The 20,481-nt window shown below is 40.8% G+C and overlaps 1 protein-coding gene across 1 annotated transcript in view; it reads left to right on the top strand.

Moving 5' to 3' along the window:
* The window catches only part of ITPR2 (inositol 1,4,5-trisphosphate receptor type 2), a gene marked incomplete at both ends in the record, with an annotated part of 260,856 nt that overhangs the window by 17,973 nt on the left and 222,402 nt on the right, over positions 1-20,481 (top strand). Inside the window, one exon of the mRNA XM_079549692.1 lies at positions 11,791-11,861. Coding sequence (XP_079405818.1) covers positions 11,791-11,861 — 71 coding nt within the window. The remainder of the gene's footprint in view (positions 1-11,790; positions 11,862-20,481) is intronic.

Raw genomic sequence — 20,481 nt, forward strand, 5'->3', positions numbered from 1 at the left:
AAACTGTATGAAGAGACCTTGAAATGCTTTGGTTCAGCTGAAAAGAATGCTGCAAAACTGGAGGGCCTTCCAATAAAAGGCCAAATTCACATCTTTGTAACAAAGCTTGTTGTTAAGACACACCTCAGGAGGTGATATAACATTTGGACACCTGACAGCATAGCCTGCGAGTCAGCTTTGTTCAGCGCTCAGCAGTCGCTGCTCTGATGTTTATGTGCTGATAAAAATGCTGTCCCTGTTCAGCGAAATATTGTTGGCTCTGAAAGCACGAGTGAAAACTCTGGGTCAAGAATGAGACCATTGTCCACAAACCTTCTTCCTTCATCAGTATTAATAGATCAACATGAGCTCACAGGTATCTGTAGTAGTGACCTGCCAGCATGGCTCACGGCATGATCTTGAAGCTTGTGCTTATACTGTCACCACGACCTGTATGGGAGCAGGGACTGGAGGGCTCCTGGAAGCTTGTGGAGAGTGTGACCACCCCACCCTCTCTTCAGCATGCGATCCTGCTGGTGTAGATGTGGGCTTTCCTATGCCACTTAGCCTCAGAGTCTGGGAACGTTCTTGGGCACGTTTGATTTGCTATTGTAAGGATAGCCTTGCTGCGTTGAAGCCAAAATGGATGCCTGCTCACATTGCGGTCAATTTGAGAAAGGACCAAAGCATTTCTCAGGTAGGAATCTGCTTATTATGGCATTTTTCCATATTAAAAAGCTAGTTATGAAAGATTCTTGTGACCAGCACTGCAATGTACTAGGTTCTTTTACACCTTTGCCTTCAGTTCATGCAGACCTCCTCAGAAATTGCTGTACTGTTGTCTTGCCATCTTATTTTTGGCTGTCGTTTCTTGACTCTTCACTTCCCAGCTGCTTCACCATATGGAAGGAGCATTTCCTGCCACTTCCTCTATGAATTGCTGCTCCTCGCTGCTGCCTGTAACTTCTCTTAAGCGAGCAGGTACAGGTTGGGTGTAGGTGTGGCAAAATGCTTCGAGAGCTGCTCCCAGCTACTGGGAAAGCAGCTCTGAAATAATCTGGAGCAGCTCCCAAAATGATCTGTCCCAGAGGGAAACTGGTTCCACTTAGTTTAAAAACAAGTAAAAGTGACTGTAATTTTCCAGCTGTTTTTTGTTTGGAAGTCTTGTTTGTTTATTTGTTTGCTTTGTGCCAAAGAAACAGAAAAGCAAAGAGAAATCTGCAGGTGTACCTGGCCCAGCTGCAAAGATTTGTAAACATTTATCATTGCAAAATGAAAATTAAAAAAACACCCTTTTGTTTAGAAAATTGGAACATGTGTTGATGTAAAGTGTTCTCTTATGCTTTAATAGCTTTGCATAATTCTCATTAACATCAATGAGAGCTGGACACATATCAAAGAATGAACAGACCTCTTTCAGATAGATCTTGTGAGCCAAGTCCTCATCCCTGCAGGCAGAAGTCAGTGCTGAAACCAGCAGTGGGATTCTGGGAGCTGAATTACCTACTGAATTACCTCGTGGCTCCAAAACTTCAACTGTGAGCTGTGTTCTTTTGTCTGAAAAAAAGCTGATGTATGGTTTGCTTCCAGAGCACTGCTTTCTCAGTAGGGTTTTGCCTGGGCGAGGTTTGTGTCCTGATGTCAAGCTCAGATTTATTCTCACAAGTAATGGCACAAGTCCTGGAGTGTAACGATGGCAGCACAATAGTGCTCATCTGCACTGAGGAGAGGCCTTGGGACAGCTGATCCATGACACACTAAAGAATAAATATTAGAAGTACTGGGACAGATGCCTTGTTGCTGTCAAATAGCACTGCTTGACTGACTTCCATGGAATTGCACGTTTGTGCTAGCTCTGGACTTGTCACCATCTGAAGGCCTCTGAAATCAAGTAGATCCTTCTTTGGGTCCTGACGTGTAACCAAGTTTGGAAAAATGGGGCTTTCGTCAGCATTTTGATACATAAATGTTTTACACATACAGTTATATGAAATGACAGGGTTATTACTCTCATGCTACAAGATGAAAAATCACGATTTGATGTTTAGGACCTGGATTCCTGTGTGTGTTGTGTATTTCCATATATTGAGTAAAACATAAGTACATATATTATTGTCATAAAAATTGCTGAGCTGTGTAGCATTTGAGAATAGCTTCTCAAGTTAAACAGCGATATTTTTCATCTAAATACGAGTGTCCTAATTCTCTCCCTTTGCTTCTTTACTCTTTATATAATGAGTTGCCTTTCTGATGTGTAGGTGTGAATACCTTAATTACCATTTTCAGTGATTAAGTTATTTTTTGATCACTTGACTGATGTTAGGTCTTCTCAACAGTATTTTTCTGAGTAAACCTTTCTATTTCATTAAATAACGTTAACTGTAGCAAATTCAACCTTTCTGCTTCTTTTCATTAGCACATGGTTCATTAGAACATGGTTGTTCTTCAAACAAACCTGTCAAGTGGATGCTCACAAATGTGCATTGCAGCTGTAGACAGTGCCGAATAAAAAGCATGAATTCTTCTGTTATGAGTTGAATGCAGAATTTCTGTTGATATGATTTTTTAAAATTTTTACTTTGCTCTTGGGGCTGAACAGCTAACCTTTCAACAAGTTCTGCATGCCTGCCTGCTTTTGAGACCAGATATGCTGTTAATAGGAGCTCTTTCTGAAATCACTTATGTACTTAGAGATGTAAGTTACTTGGCCTGACAAGGGCTAATTTGTGAATTACATGCCTAAAATTCATGTCAAGAGGTAAGTTTGCCTACTTCTGAAAATCCTGTTAGTAATTAGTGGTCATCACAGTGTCAATGCTTCTAATGCATGCTTTGTCTACACACATCATACTTTTGCTTCAGCCATGCTTTTTTACATTGAGAGGGCTGAGCTGCAGACATGTTTTGGGTAATTATAATGTGTAAACAAGTGGCATTAAAACCATTTGTTTAAGTAGCTCTTAAGCTACTTAACATAGCACCCTGTTTGTGTTGGGCCAAATCCTGAACTCATTACAATTTTGCATTCGTTATGTTGCTAGTAGGAGTAAAGATTAAGTAGAAGAGCCACCGAAGTTTGATCAAATTTAAAAACTCTGGTGAAGGATGTTTTGGATGCTCCTGTAAGAAATAAAGGGAATATTTGGAGATCCTCATGGACATTTGTGGTATGTGGCCTCTGCCCGGAAGAACATGAATATAAAGCCTAGTTTAGGCTGTATATGTACACTTTATGTGGGATAATACCTCAGACATGCTGTAGCACAGCTGATGAGCAGAAGATGACTTTTTTGGATTTGCTTATATAATGTTTCACTTTATAAAGTCTTCTGTTGAAATGATCACATTTCCAGTGTTAACATTCTAATTGTACAGCTCTCTTTACCTTCTTTATTTTGTGTGTAATTAACTAAAATGGTCCCTCATAAATGTCCTAGCCGAGCAAGCTCAACTGAAACTGAAAGATTTTTCTCTTTCGTTCCTACCACAAATTAGTGATTGGAGTCTTCAGAAACAATCTGTATCACAAGCAGCAAATAAGCAAGAGGGAGAGAGAGTCTGTGTCCAGAAGGTGTTTCATCCTCCTATTCTGCACATCCATGCTAGAAAAGGTTGATATTGCCCTCTGGAGGTGCCTGTCTTCTCCTCCTCCCCTTGCTGGTTCTGAGGCCTCATTTTGACAACAGTAAATAAGGATGCTTTGTACCTCTCTAAAGTACAAATGCGTTGTTCCTTGGCAAGGTAAGTATGCCCCAGTTAAGTTCAGTGCCGTTTTCCTTGTGCTTAAATGACTTGTCTATTATACTGGCTAAGAAAAATGGCAGAATTGAGACTAAAATCTAGGAATCATGTTTCCTCCCCTGCATTGCAACCTCCAAGTAGCACTGTGTTCTATTGTTACCAATTATTTTAACTCTATTGTTATTTATTTTAATTTACACAATGTTTTAAAAATAAATATAGCTATAAAATGGACAAACAAATTCTACTGCATGGGTTTCTGAAGCTTTTGCAATCTAAGAGCAAGACTGGATATGATACAATACAAAAGAATAACAAAGTGACATTCAGGATTTATAGCTGCAGTACTTAATTGAACAGGCAAAACTTTTTTCCCCTCTGACATGTAAGCCTGCAGGTACAGTTACGAGGGTGTATCAGATAAGGAAAAAATCTTTATGGCTGCTTGTTAGTGCAGTTGTTAATGCAGCTTTGGCACTGCCTGCTTGCATGCTGTTGTTCAGTTTCCCAGTATATGCTTGGTACTATTGTTTGTGCCCTCTGTCTCCTTGGTGTTTGTCAGTACAACCCTGAGTAACCAACACAAGCATGTTCCAGCATGGTAGGAATGGCTGAGTGTTCCTGTCTGTGCAATTGGCATAAAATGCACCCATACTCCTGTTTTACTAAGGATGGAGTTTATCAGCTGTTTGAAATATTTTAGGTATATAGAGGATTTTTTTCTTTAATAGTTTTCCCAGAGTTAGGGTGTTTATTTAATAGCTTCTTTCAACCTGTGATTTGTGCTTGTGCTAACTAAGGTTTGTTCCCAAAAAGAAGAGTAAAATTACAAAAGTTAAAGGCAAGCAAGAGTCAGACTTTTTACTCTCTCTCTGTGCTGCTGTGCCTCATTGGCACGTTGTGCATTTATTGTGTAAATATTGTGTATGGTGATTGAGAGGATTCAGTCTTCCCAAGTGGTACAGGAGCTTAGTAGCCCCGCTCTAAGTGTAAGGGACATAGAATCATGGAATGGTTTGGGTTGGGAGGGACTGCAAGGATCATTTCAAGCCACAGGCAGGGCCACCAACCTCCAGATCTGGTACCAGACTAGGATCCTTTTTGCTTTTCGGTGCCACTTGGGGTTAATGTAGGAGAACCTGAAAGATTGCAGATATGAAAAGAAGAGAATGAAAAATCAAGCGTTGGAGAGGAAGGAGACAGGAAAACGGAGAAATTTCATACCGTGGAGCTAAATCATAAAGCTGTAAATCATTTGAATCAGGATTGGTCGTCAGAAAATAAGTATGAACTCACGTCTTGGGAAGGGTGAGGTATAATAACTCCAGAGTTTTGGCAGGAGACTGCTTGAGGCAAGCAAGAAGTGGGCTGACCCAGATGCTTGATAAGAGAAGAAATGAAATGAGAAGTGGGTGGATCTGGCAAAGAACTGGGTGGACCTGATTGTTTTGGCACTTGGGTATTTGATTTCCAGGGCAGCAAAATTTTAATAACCTATTGTTTGTTATTGGTTGGTTCCTTAGTAGTATGACTAGCACCTCTCTTCCTGAGTGGGTACTGCATGCTGCGATGTGGGGAGCGCGGGAGAGGCTTTGTGGGTGAGAGCTGCAGTTAGGAAGGGAAGAAGTGCTTTGAGTGGGAGATGTTCCAGAGGGATATTTCTGGTACGGAGGTGGTGTGTGCAAAGGGATGGCTGTGGAGCAGAGGAAGGGGTGGCTTTGAGGGCTGCTGCTTTGCTCATGAAAGGGTGTTGAGATCAAATCTTTGGGACGTAGCCTCAGCATGATTTGTGAACTGATGCTGAACAAAGGTTGGCCTTGGCTCCACTGGCAATTAAAATACCCAGCTCTGCTAGCAATTAAAATGTCCAGCTTCTCTTGCTGACGTCTGTTGTCAACGTTGTCCCCTGTTCCTGCTGCTGAGAAAATCAGTGAAATGATAATGTAACAGGAACTATGAGAGTAAAAGCTGAGCAACCAGAGAGGAAGTGTTTTCATGCTAACATACTCTGGCTTTGTTTCTTAGAGGGATAAAATACTCTATGTATGTGAAGCACCAGCCTGAGTTCTGCACATCCCTGTGTATTAACAATAATTAGACATCAGTAGTGACCTTGTGCTTTTTGACAAGTTAGGCACACAAACCTAGGGCAGTTACATGTATGAGAGTGTATAGGATAGTGTTTTTTGTCCTCTCTTGTGTGTTATTTTCAGTTACTAAGTACTCAGTAATAGTAGCCCTGGAACATGAAGGTTTCTCTGCTGGTAGAAAGAGACAAAATAACTTTCTGAGCAGTATTTTTTTAAATTGAAGGCACAACTCTACAGAGGCAGGTTAAATGAATATAGGTTACATGGCTGCTGTTCCAGGCAATCTAAAAGACACCTAACGTTATGAAAGAGCCCTAAAATTCATGAAATCTATCATTGCCACTTTTCTAGCATAGTATCTTTTTTCTTACATTTGTTTTTTGTTTTACAGAACGTGATTGTATCCCAGTAGTAATTTTAAAATAACTCATCACTGTGAAAAATTTTTTTAGGAATGTTGCTGTATGGCGTTCCTTGATCCTTATGCTACAGCAGCAAGTTTCTGGAAACTTGTGGTATGTTCACCTTTAGCCTGTGTGAGATAATTCGAATGGCTCATCCAGCATATATGATTCATACCTATAAACTGGGCATGTCCAACCTGCAGCCCAGCACAGCCAGCAATGCAACCTCCCCCCATCCTGCACTGTTCCCTGTGAATTGGCCCCATACACTCAGCAACAGCCAAACCATCAGTGCACTGTTAATGCTGTGTGACTGAAAGCAGGGCTGTGCAGTGCTGACTCAAGTGATGGCACATATCTGTATGCATTTTGATACGTTGTCTATACACAGTCCTGTGAATAGTGAAGAATACGTAGCCATGCTTTCCATTTTGATAAAGGAGTTTGAGAATAGGTTTCAAGATTGCAAAAAAAAAAATCATTGATTTATGTTTGTGAGACCATTTTTAGTTGATACAAATACATTACCTGCGAATTTTCAAATGGAACATACAGAGTTGCAATCAGACATATGCAGCTCAAAAATCTGATCACGTCTCTTAACCAGACTTTCAAAATCCCCACCTTACCAGAGAAGTAACCTTTGCTTCACAATCATGCCTTATTCATGTCACAGCTTTTTGGCAGATGTCCATGTCAAGGATGAAGCACAGGAAGAGTGAAATTTCATCAAAAATTTCTGAGGATCACCTTGAGAACTCACTGAGTATTGCAGTCATTGTCATTGAACCAGCCTGATGCCTTGGTTTCACAAAAACAAGGTCACATATCCCACTAATTGTATGGTTTTGTTCCTCTTTTTTTAATGTTTTAAGAAGAAGAATATAAAAAATTAAGATGTTTTGTTACTTATATATTAATGATATTTTATATTTTACTAGGGCGTCTCCAAAATTAGTGCCTCCTGTTTCATGATGTTGGCCCACAACGTCAGAGGTGGATGTTGGTAGCATGACGGTAGAGGTTGAGCCTTCCCACCAGTATTCCATTGCATTTTGTTGCTGTGTGACATATGGTAGCAGAGGGGCAGTCTGACAAAATGGCATCTGACATGGATGTGTGCATGAAGCAGAGGGGTGTAATTCAGTTCCTCCTTGTGGAAAAAATGGTGCCCGTTGCTCACTGAACATTAATGGAGACCAGCAGTGGCTGCGAGCACAGTGAGGCAGTAGGTGGTGTATTGAAGCACTGGTAACAGTGACAATGGATCATCTCTGTTGATGCAGATTTTTATGACAGCGTGTAGGTAATGGCAGTGACTGTGTTGAAAAAGAGTGTTTCGTAGCTGAGAATTTGCTCTATCAAATAGTGTTCTTGTGCTTTCTGTATCTGGTGTAGTTTCCATGGAAATAAGTAGGAGGCATTCATTTTGGAGTAACTCTAGACAATTCCTCTTCACTGTGCAGCTGAGGCAATTCAACAGGTTGAACACCCATGCTGTAAACACATCTATCAATATTTTCTGCCAACATACCTGCCTTATCAGTTATACGTCTTCCATGTAGTCCTCCCATCAGTGAATTCTTCCTCCTCTTTCCCTGAATACACATTGAGACCCACTGGTTATGCACATATGTTCTGCTTTTTTCTTTCAGTGAAAGTCCCTAGAGAGGTTGCTGCTGTTTCAAGCAGTGGGAATTACCCCAAGTCGTTGTTTTCCTGTTTCCCAACAGTGCCCAGGGAGTGGAGTAATCATAGAAGCTATATGAGAAGTTTGAAGCTGGTTTTAGGCAAGTTCTGAATGCAGATAATTAACGGCATTAGAATCCTGTCCTCATATTGCTGAAACACTACAAATAGGAGAGATGGTATGTTTAAAACTGCTTGTAAATGTGAACTCCATCTTATAGGTGGAGTTAATTGCTGCTAGATATTGTTAAATTGAATGCATCTAAACATGTTTGGGTTTACATGTGGAGAGATGGGGCAGATTTAACACCACCAGATGAAGGGAGAGGAAGATGTCTGTAGAACTGCGTACAGATTGGAGCTTTGCTTCACAATTTGCACTGCGCTTAACTTGGCTTATACTAGCAGGAGCTTATACTGCTTATAATAGCAGCCTGGAAGCTGCTGCTTCTCCACTGAGAAGCAGGCCTTACCTCCTGGACATAATTTAGATAGCTTTAGTTCTTTTTCAGTGTGACTTTGTACATGCTAGTCTGAGGTCTCAGTGACTTCAGTGCCTGTGAGTGGCACAGTGAGGAACTGCCCTTACTTCCTCTGAATTGAGCAGAAAAACTTTAGCTAGCTTCAGTGGGAGAGTGGTTGGGCAGCTAAGACATGAACGTCCTATGAACGTTGTTACTTTTAGACCCTAATTCTGCAATTACCGAATACAAAGACCTGTGCGTAAAGGTCTGTTGCCACAGTTGTCACTGTGACTTCAACGCTGATTTATCTGCAGCACCACTGAGCTACTGTAAAACTTCATTACCACAGCTCTGCAGCGATTTCTAGGTGGCATTGTGCATAAAGCAGATACTTACTGTGTTCAAAGAAGAACTAGAACAAAGAAAAATTATGTTGTACACATGTAAGAAACTTGTTTGTTGTTTATACGCAGCCAGTGTGAAAAACTGAAATATAGTCATGCCGTATCTGACAGGTACTAAGTGACAACAGTAGTCCATATAAAGAATTAAACAAATAAACCCCTTAAAGTCTACCAAAGCTTTTTGACTTGAGCTCAATGCTCAATGACTTGAGTAGTTGCTTAATAGTTCAGATCAGTATTTAAGTAGTGAGCACATTTGCTTGTATAATATAGTAAATTCTTCCTTTATCACTAAAGTCTTTATTTACGTTCTTCAGCCTCCAATGCAAAATAGTGAGCAATGATGGAAGGTGTTGTGCTGTGGTCTGATGGAAGCTGCAAATGCCCAGGACCTTTTGTGGTCAAGCCTGTTGTTTGATTTCACCCCTTGGATTGTTTGCTTGTTGTGTGGGTCATTAACTACTGGTTGTTTAGTGCAATCCACCCAGCAGGCTTCAGCTGCTCTCTGCCCCTCTTTAAGAAGTGGGGTTTGAGTATATCAAGGTCTCCACTCAGGGAAAGTGCTTTGTGTTTGAGGGGCCTCTTTTGCCCCAGTTTGTAGCAGGGGCTGAAGTCCCCACTTTGTGAGCTGCAGGAATCTCAACTATCACTATGGCACTGTAACTAGTGCCTCTGAGTACTCTCAAACTCTTCAAAATGCAAACTCCTGGAGTACATTCATTGAATGAAAATATCAGTGCTTAAATTACAGAAAGACTGCTGTTAAGATAAAGCAATACTTTAGTTTTTTGTCCTGTATTGCAAGATACTTTGTAAGAAACAAAGGTACCAGAAGCTGAACAATGGCTCAGGAGATGTTTCAGTTCTGTTGTGTGGCTGTTCTGCCCCACATCAATTAATCTCTCTGAGCTGTCATTTCCTGCGCATAGGATGAGAGAAGTAGCCATTCCATTCTCCTTTGTCTGCCTTGTCTGATGTCTTTGGTCCCGATGACCACAGAACTCATTTATGGTCCTTTGTGCCTTTAGACAATGCTTAAATGAAAGTGATGAATAATAAGTATTTAATATTTATGTTCTCAGCCTAGGAAGTTCAGCATGCATTTGAATGGTGCAGCTCACCATCTCAGGGGGAGGGCAGGATTCTGTTTGTTTTTCTCAACATGGACATGATGTTTTGCACATGGCTTTTGTTACAGCAGTGGAGTGCCTAGGAGCATTTTGCATTTTATCCAGTTAGAGTTGTCACCAGGGTTACACAAGATGTCACCAAGAAGCACAGGATGTGCCTCGTGAGTCACGCCACTTCCCACATACCGTCCTCCAATCCTGCCTGTGTTTAAGGGTTAAGCTTCATGGGTTCAGTCAGACAGCCTTGGAGGGATTTTGTAGAGCAGTGAATACTTGACAGTAAAATCCCTTGGCGAGGCATTTTAACATTTATGTTTTTTGAGTCTTCTTTTTTTCAAAAAGTTGCCAAAGTTGGTGAAATTTGAAGTGCAGCTAGATATTGAAGTTACCTCCTGCAAGAGGCTTCTATAGCAGTTCCCAGCAGGCGCTGTCACGATAATGCCTAGTAGGACTGTGGCTGCCACGTGAGGAAGTGACTGTAGGAGTGAGTGAGGAGTGGGGCAGTGGAAGGAGAAGCCAAGGCCTGGCTGCTCTCCTCCCTTCTGGCTTCAGTCTAGTCACTGTCTGCTATTGGCAGACTTGAAAAGGAAATTATGCAGATGTCCATCAGGAATGATGAAGGTATTATTGTTCAGGCCTAACTCAGGGCAAGAGGAGTGGAAGTAGCCTTGTCCAGCCCTATTTTTCCTGTGATTGCAGATTTTAGGTACTGCTTATAGAATGCTTTGGCACATTAGATCATAGACAAAAGGCATCTTGTAGGACTGACTCTTCCTAAATGCTGCAATCCAGGCCTTTCCTTGATTTTGCTAAGCCCCATGATATAAGCCTGTGCAAAAAGCACACCTCCATGAGGCCATGGATCCTGTAGCTGCCCCTTCGCTTCTCTATCCTCACAGATACCTCAGATTTGCCACCAAGTATGTCACAAGAACTGAGCTGACTGTTGACACCTCCAAAATTTTTACCGTCCTATTACAGGCTCAAAATCCTTGGTTATGCTAGGAATTGGTCTTGTGGTACAAAGCCTTCAGCGTGAGTGAAAGTTGAATGCCTCTGTTTCATAACTGAGATGAACCCAATCTGTGCAATTTCTGTCAGTTTCCCACAGAAGATGCTGCTATGACTTGTGTTGCTGAGTGGCAGGGCTGTTCTGTGCCTTTAACCATGAGTAGTTGTTTGAAATAGGCAGTTTGTTTACAAGATGCTTCCTGAAGGGAAGCTAAATTTATGCTTAGGAAGTTCTGTGATAAGATAAGCAATTTTTTGTCTTCTAAGTGGGGTTTATGATCTTTTTTAATTGTGTTGTTTATTTAACTTTTAAAATATTGCAAGAAATATGTTTAGTCTGTTATTTATATTTTCAGCTGTGGATTACATAAACATTCATTCTAGAAAAGGAAAATGCGCTCCTGTGAATTTTGGTCAGAGCTGACTCTTAATTTTACATGCCTCTTCTAGAGGAAAAAACCTGGAAATTGTGAAGAATGATTGAAGACTAAAATCTGAGGTGCTCTGTCAGATTCTGTATTCAAATTTTAGATAAAACAGTGTTATGAAAACAGCAAGCCATTGGTGAACTCCACTGTATGTCCTGATTGTGCAAGCTGGTTAACATACAATTGTGTACCCAAGTGATGGCTGCTTGCTCTGCCTGCCTTTGAAAGGCCTCAGAGCGGATGCAAGAACCTGCAAACAGGGTTAGGGCCAAGCTAACCTGTTGGACTTTAAACATCCTTTTTTGTATCTGATACAAACACGACTTCTGTTTTTTGGCTTAAATTGGAAAAATGTATAAACTTTTGTGCTGAAGGTATGACTTTTGTGTTGAAATTTATGTATACTGCTCTCAAACGCATTTGAGTGAGTAATAACTTTTGTATTTTTAGGTTAGTGGATGACAGATGTGTGGTTCAGCCAGATGCAGGTGACCTTGCCAACCCTCCCAAGAAGTTCAGAGGTCAGTAAATGAAGATAATTGGTTTGTTTTTTTTTTATTTAATTAATGCACATTCTTACTTTTTTGGCAAAGATGTACCTTACTGGAGAGGTAACTTCCCAGAAGTCTTGATGAACATGCTGCTGAAGTTTCAAGCCAGAATGTGAAAGGCCAGTTTTGTGAAAGAAATGCCAAGTCAACAAAGTCATCAAGGGCAGATGGAGAATGCAGGGAAAGGGACTAACCTTCTTGAGGTCAAAGAACTGATTATTCAGTCTGTCCACTGAGTGCAAAGCCTTCACTTCGGGAGCAGCTCCTCGCTCCAGCTCTGCTCTTACTGTAAATGGGAAATAACCTCATGAGGATCACAACTAGTGGAGCTGCTGATGTATTTATTTTTTTTAGGAGATAACCCAGCATTTTAAGGATTACCCCCAAATATTTTGTCAGCTTTTTATTTTTCTCTTGCTTTTAACTGGGTCTCATTTTCTCAGATTTTTTAGTTTGTAGATGCACATAATTCATTCCACTTTTTTACTTGATGAAAAAAATAACACAGCACTGACAACAAGCAGTTTCTACTTCTTGAATGCCGAAAATACTCCTGTGGTATTAGAAGTTGTGTTTATGTTTAGGGAAGGAAATACAACCTTTCAGGGTCTTGTCGGCTCTTAAGTGATAGGATCTATCTGCACCAGAATGGAGCCTTACTGGCCTGATCCAGACCTCTGTTGGCTTAAATAGACTTTGATTCACACCTGTCACAAGTACAGTTTTGACTTGCCTGGTTTACAGCAAGTGAAATAAACATACTGTCCCAGACCATTACTGGTTGTGTCTATTTCAAGAAGTTGCACATAGATGTTTAACCTTACTTCATTTCTAATATTTATTATACTGTAGATGCATTGGCTATTGTTGCAAAAATGTTGCATTTAAAATATTGAGATACTGATGCTCTTCTTTCCCAGAGTATTCAAGGTTTATTTTCCATCATATATTCAGGAAATGTCACCAGCTAGTTCTGGTTTCAGCTGTGAGATTCAGCACATATGCAGATCTTGGAAACTGGAAATTGAAAAATTGAGAACATGTATTTCTAATGTTTTCTAAGTACATTTCAGTCACTCATACACTATCATGAATAACATCTTTATTAAAAAGTAAATATCTTTACAGCAGAAACGGGGATAGCATCTAGTTCTCCAATGTGACTTTCAAGCTACCTCACTGCGATTTCATCTTATTGTATTTAATTCACAGCTTGAATCCTGCACAAATTTCAGATGGGGATTCTGTGGAGAGTAGTTATTCTGCTTCACCACCTTGGTTTATTCCAAAGCAGAACATAAACAGGTTTCTAGATGAGACAGAAATCACTGGAAAAGATTTGCATGTGACAGTGCAATTGCAGAATGTGTTGAAATGCTTAGAATCGAAGAGACGAACAGAAGCTGAAAGGACAACCTTAAATTTTTCATTGTCTAATAGAGTACTTGATTTTATAGCATCAGTAGAGCTCTTTAGTTCTGTTTCCTTGCTTGAAAGGACTTGCTTGAAAGAAGGAAAAAGATGGTAGCATTCTCTGTTGAGTTTTTCCAAAAAACTTGATTTAAACATCAGGAAAGTCTGGGCACTTTGATCCAAGGTGCAGAATTCTTGAGTTCACAGCACTGATGGCACACCTCTAATGGTGATGGTAGTACACATGTATGTATGTGGGTCAGACGTCAGAATGGGATGAGACACAGAAAACCTACAGCTGTTTTCTGATGTTATGGGAATGCAAAGACTGTTCTCCTGAGTTCCATCCAGCTTCTTGCAGGAGAATGTTTTCTGTTAGTTGTAACCGTTTCAGCTCTGTTCCTGCGGCAACCTCTTTTTGTTGCTTTTGTAACACATTTCCTTCTCTCTAGCTTCCCATATTCTTTCTTCTCCCCAGCATCTGAGCTTTCATTTCTTCTAACTCTGCTTTCCACTTCTCAGGACTTCTCTCTTCCCTTTTGCTCCCTGCTCCAAATCTTGTTACTAGCTGCCTCTTTGCTGCCTCCTAACTCTCTTTGTTTCCAGCAGCCTCTCTTTGAGTCACTTCTTATCTTTTTCTACTATAGGACATGTCCACACTTGACAATTTTGAGATATTGTTGGCATTGTGATAGCACGCAAGTCTGGATGAACTGCAGTGCTGTCAGGAGTAGCTAAATTAGTGCAAAAGTGAGTTTTGTTGCCTTAGTAGATGCAACTCACCATGCTGTAACATCAGGGGTATATTTTTAAGGGGCCTCATCAAGCACTTAGTAGCATTTTCATGCATGAGAAGTGGTGGTCATGAGAAGGGCTGTAGCAAAGATAAAACTGTAGTTGGTTGCCTTCTCTTTGTTCTGTAGGTCAAATCCTAATATGAAATCCTAATATGAAATATAATCCTAATGAAATTATGTTTTGCTTAGAACACAGTAGACACTTGATGCCTAATTAGAATTTTGTGCCTGGTACCAAGGGCTGTACCTCAAGACTTCTGCGCTGCCCAAGCTTTCTCGAGATAGATTGCACTCAACAGTGAGGATGACGTATCTACAACAGCCTAGATTGGATAGGAGCCCTGAGGTGGCAGCATGTGATGAGCATATACAGACCTCCCAAGAGTATGACCTAGTATGACCTGAGAGTATGTGGTGCGACCCAGTCAGTAATAGGACCAGTGTACTTAAACATCTTCATTGTCAGTGGGATTGTCTATACCCTCAGCAAGTTTGCAGATGACACCAAGCTGTGTGATGCAGTTGACATACTCAAGGGATGGGATGCCATTCAGAGAGACATAGACAGGCTTCAGCAGTTGGCTCAGGTGAACCTCTTGAGGTTCAATAAATTCAAGTACAAGGCCTTGCATCTATGTTATGGCAACCCCCACTGTCAGTACAAACTGGAGAAGGTGAGAATGGAGCACAGCCCTGCTGAAAAGGACTTGGGGATTTGGTGGTTGGCAATCTTGACATGAGCTAGCAATGTGCCCTTGCATCCCTGAGAGCCAACCATATCCTGAGAAGCATGGCCAACAGGGTGAGGGAGGTGATCCTGCCCCTCCACTGTGTACTGGTGAGACCTCACATGAAGTACTGTGTCCAGATGTGGAGAGCTCAGTACAGGAGGAACATGGACCTGTTGGTTGGTGTCCAGAGGAGGGCTACAAAAGTGATGCAGGGGATGGAACATGTTTCCTATGAGAACAGGCTTAGAGACCTGGGGCTATTCAGCTTGGAGAACAGAAGGCTCTGAGGAGACCTGAGAGAGCTTTTCAGTGTCTGAAGGGGGAAGTATAAGAAAGAAGGGGACAGACTTGTTAGCACGGACTGTTGTGATAGGACAAGGGGAAATGGTTTCAAACTAAAAGAGAGGAGATTTAGTTTGGCTATAAGTTTTTACAGCAAGGGTAGTGAGGCACTGGAACAGGTTTCCCAGAGAGGTGGTGGAAGCCCAGTCCCTGGAATCTTTCAAGGTCAGACTGGATGAGGGACTGAGTAACCTGTTTGAGCATGTCCCTGTTCATTGCTGAGGAGTTGGACTAGATGACCTTTAAAGGTCCTTTCCAACTCAAACGGCTCTGATTCCACGATTCTGTGATTCTATGTCAGAGCTGTATCTTAATGATTACCTATGAAGCATGACCAGGCCAAAATTTTTCTGAGAACTTTGAACACTGTGGCACGTAGCTGTTTGTATTATGAGGGAAACCAAAAGTGTAGCTCTGCCACAGTTTATTACATTTATTAGTTCTACTCAAAAGCACTGAGGCAAAAGAGCTGCTAAAAATCATCTGTATAACCAAGATGTGTAGGAGAAATACATGTTTTTCTCCCTGAAAATTTCCCAGGAAGTGGATTCAATTAGAATCTCAAAATTTGTAAAACAAACAAGAAATACTTTAAGTAGGCTCTTGGCATGAAAAGATGATTTAGGCATGAGTGATTAGTTGAACGATTAGATATACGCAACTAAAAATAGTGCCTAACAGCAGGAAGAGTAGGGCCTCTTTAGTAACAGAAACTGCTGTCTGCATGGTTTACAGTGTTTTTATCACTCACAGCTGAAACTGGCGTTGATGTGAGGTTAGAGCATGACCTGCAAGTCAAAGGAGTCTGAGAAAGGCATGTTTCTAACAAGATATTTAGATTCCAGGGTCTGACTTTGAAAATGAACATTAGCGGACTATGTTTGCTCTTTTTGGGTAATATTTTAACAATTCGGCCTCTTTTCCCTGCCCTCCTCTTAAAAAAAAAAAAAAAAAAAAAAAAAAAAAGTTTTTAAAAAAAAAGTTATGTTTTCTAACTACTTGTACCCTTCCTACAGAGTTCACTCAGAGATTAAATGTAGGTACTGAGCTGTTGGCTTGAGCTGAAAACCAGAGGAATAAAGAGATGTCTCAAAATAGCAGTTTCGTTTTTGTTATGTGTTTACTTTCCTTTTCTTTTTTTTTTTTCTTTTTTTTTTTTTTTTTTTTTGAGTGGGTGGTAGCTATTCTAGTTATTTTAGAACATCCTACAAAACAGAATATTGTTAAACTAAGGAAAGCCTTGGTTCCTTTTCACTTTGTGTCCATATAAAGAAGCTGTATTTCAGATTTCACCTTCAGTCATGCTGTAGCGAGCCTGCAGTTGCTCTTTGTTCATCAGTGTGCACATCCAGATTTGCATCACTATAAAAGAGGGTAGAATTAGTCCCACACGTGTTTCCTGATGTGTGCTGAAAAAAAGAAACATCTACTGTTTTGTGGTTAAATTTAAGGGACTGATGAAGCCAGGTGCTTCTTGTCCTAGTACTGAAATGTCCTAAGTGAAATTAATGAGCTAAAGATATAAGTTAATTTCTCTAGTTCTCCAAATCACTGAGATCTTCTGTGATGGATAAAAGCAGGATTTCTGGCACTTAAATTAAAAGGGGAAAAAAAAAAAAAAAGGAGGGAGGAAGAGAAAAACAATGATGAATATTGTTCTAAGACATCTTTGCACAATATCAATAAATATTTAAGAGACATGATAAGAGTTATTTTCCTTTGCAGACTTCCTGAGTGTAGTTGCTTTTTGGTCAGAGGGTGTGCTGTATGTGTTACGTGTTTGTTCTACCCACTATTGCCTTATTCAAAGCAGTAATATAGAAAGAGATTTTGTGCATTTTTGCAGGCTCAGACACGTGGGCACATGGGGATGTCAGAGGTCTGTCTGTTTTGTGAATGGGTTACTGGACTGACCTCCAGAAGGGCTGAGCTTTGAATCTACTGTGTGCACTGGAAAGTTGCTTTGTAATCTTTTATGTCTCGGTTTTTCTTTTTTCCTGTTCGTTTAAACTATAGCTTCTTGAGGACAGGAATTGTTGCACTTTTTGTTTTTCCCCTGTTGTCTAGGACCGCAAAGCTTGAATGCAGCATTCTACTATCACTCTCGTAAAAGTAACTGTAAAAGATCAGGAAAAAATAAAACCAGATGAACTGGTTTTAATGTGTCTGGAATCTTAAAAAGAGGAAGGAAAAAAAAGGCAAAAACTTGTCTTGGAACAAAGAGATCAGTTTTTTTTTTGTTTCTGAATTGAGGAGAATGTAATTCCTATGATACAGATTGTAACAAAATTATTGGAAGTTCAACTTTTAAGCACTAGGCTGGATCTTGGGACAGCTACCTTGAGTGGTGTGGCTGCAGATTTAGCTGTGTGGCTGAGGCTATGTAGCACCTGTTTTGTGTTTTCATTTCTTTAAGAAGTATAGTTGGGAAAAGTACACCTGCCTTTGGGAGGCATATAGCTGCAATAATGATGGTATGTTCACGTACATCTTGCATTTCTGTGCAGTGCAGTGGGTAGCACTGGGCTGTGAGACTCTCCTTGAAGATGGGAAGCTGCTGTTTGTTTACTAAAGTTGCAGGATGTGTGGGGGGTACCAGCAATGAAAACTGGCCCTATAAAAAGCAAGTGTTGTTACTGGAGACAAGTACGCGTTTCACGTGTTCTGAGAAGACACATTAATTATAGATTAACAGAAAATAATAGGTAACTTTTTGTCCTGTGTGCTGAAATTCCCATATTCAAACTAAAATCTCCTACAAAATACGGTATGATTTAACAATATGGATTTTTTTTGTAATTTTTTTTTCTTTGTATCCGATCACAGTATTGCAGAAGTTATCCAGAGAGTTATAAGACGCTCTGGGCTGTTTAGTATAGCTCTCATTGTAAATGTTCCTCACTGAAATGAAAGCAAACATCTCTGCAAAGTGGCAGGATTTGCCTTGGAAACTTTCTCCTAGGAAAAGCAAGCAGCTCAGGGCTATGATTAAGGAGCAGATCAGTCAGGGCTGGGGGTAAATGTCAAGAAAAGTTTGGCTGCTGATGGCCTTTCTGTGGACGGGTTTCCCTCCTACGAATACTGAAGGAAGACCCATTATTGCTATGAAGGAAGGAGGCAATGCATTTGAAGTTGTAGTATTACAATGCACAATACCTGATGTTTTGGCCAATGTGTGAGAGACCAAACAGCAAGTTTGGAGAACTGAAAACATTGCAGCTTAGTTTGTGGCTTGAGAGTCAGTGCTGTAACAAACAGCTCTGGGGGATGCAGGTGCACAGTCTTACTAGTCTTTTTGGCACAGTTTTAGATAGCTATGCTTAACTGAGCCTGATTATACCTGAGAATGTTGCCTGTTTTATTTTGTTAAGTAATGGGAGTTCATTCTTCGTACTTAGGAAAGACTTGGCCAGTCTTTACGCAAGATTTTCTTCTCCTTTTGTGTTTCAAGAGGTGTTGCTACTGTTTCTGTAACTCCTCACAAAGAGTGATGGGATGGATATGTTCAGCTAAGTCTTGCTTTGTTCCTTTCTGCATGGAAGAGAAATTCTATTGATTTGTACTGACTGCTAGTATGGGAATGTTTATTGACAGTTTTGAAAATGAGAATATGATCTGCCTTTATATCTAGCATCTTCTTTAGAGAAATCAAAAGTTTGACACTTGAATTTCCATTCATAAGTATGGAAAAGATTTAGGAAACTTTTCTTGTCATGTGATGTGTGAGACTTCCCACCTGCTGTTGTGGGTGGAAAGGCTGGAACTCACCCTAGTCTGTTAGCAACTGCGGATGTCTTGGAATGAGATGGTGTGTAAACAGCATTGTCAAACATAAGCTGTCTTCTGCTGACCTGACTTACTGATTAAAATCCCAGGCTGTGACTTCTGGTTAGCTTTCCATAACTTTTCTTTGCTGATGTTTTTGTGACCGTATTTAAAAATTACCTGCAAGGCTGCAAAATTCAGCAGCGTTACTTACACATTCACCCAGTGTTTCCCCTGTGACCTGGCTCTAGCTGGTGGGTTAGTCCTCAGAGAGTGCTTGGCAGTCTGTGGCAGTTGAATGTGGAGGACTGATCATTTAGCATCTTCGACATCTGTAAATCACAATTTGTGTCAGTGAAGAGTTTCTCATTACAATTGCATGTCCAAACCTGTATGTTCTTGTTAATCTCATCATGAGATCTTTATTGCTAATTAATGGTTTCAGAGTTTCTCGCTTCTTTTGGAATGAAATGAAAATTAACAATATTTGCTTAGGGTAATGTATTTCAAGTCTAGCTTTTAGAGCAGAAGCTGATCAGGACCATGCAAGGCTAGTATCTTTTATCACTTTAAAAGAAGTCAGATTTGGATGAATAATTTCAGCTGGAGCTTCTCAAGCCTCTATTTCCAAACTGTAGGGCTGTCATGGACCCCAGAATCCTGAAAGTCTCGAGTTAGCAAATTTCATGAAATACAGCTTCTTTGTCAATTAACAATTGAATAGACACTTTAAGAAGCACCCCTTGGCTCTTTTTTTGCCCGCTCTCTTTAATGGCAGAGTATGCAGGGGCAGCAATTACTTCTGTCCATGCTGCCCCAGCCCCAGTTCTTCTCATGAGCTCAGATGGAGTTGCAGGGCATGTAAGTGTTGGCCATGCCTAGGAGGAGAGATGGGCCCACCATAACAATAGCTAGGCCAGGATCAAGGACCTGTGCCAGCATCCGTGGGGTCCCTGTGCCACCTCCATCTGTCTGTCTTTTTTTTTAAATTATATACATTCTGTTTTGTTTGGTAGTATGATGGAGAGCATCACTGAAGACAGTAGGCTGTGTTAGGACCTCAAAAGCTGTGGGACTGCATTATTGTTTATGACAGTGCACTCTTATTATTGCATTGTACTGGCTGCTAGTATGGGAATGTGTTCTTCAGCCATCTTACTTATTTTGTCATTGAATATGAAAATTGTGATAGGAAATGAAGCAAAAAGGGCCTGCAGTGAGTGTAGAGGAGCATGGTGGCAGCCCACATGGCAGAGGCATCCAGGGATCAGGCTGGCAGAAGAGGATCTGCAGGCCCATGCTCTGCACCGGCAGTGAAAACATCTATCTCATATGCAGGGCTGCAACAAGGTTGTTCTTTGAAGAGCAGTCAAAGCCTTGCAAGGGACACTGCTCCTGTGAGGCAGCCAGGAGTTGCCAATGCTCGGCTGTGGTAAGCTGCCTGCTGGGGAGATGAAGGTGGAGTTTACTTTCTGTGACACTGTTTTTGCTACTAGTTTTTTTAAAATGAGTCTTAGAGAAGGCACGTGCAGAACTGTATGC

This window comes from Tetrao urogallus, assembly GCF_951394365.1.
Source record: "Tetrao urogallus genome assembly, chromosome: 1".
NCBI lineage: Eukaryota > Metazoa > Chordata > Aves > Galliformes > Phasianidae > Tetrao > Tetrao urogallus.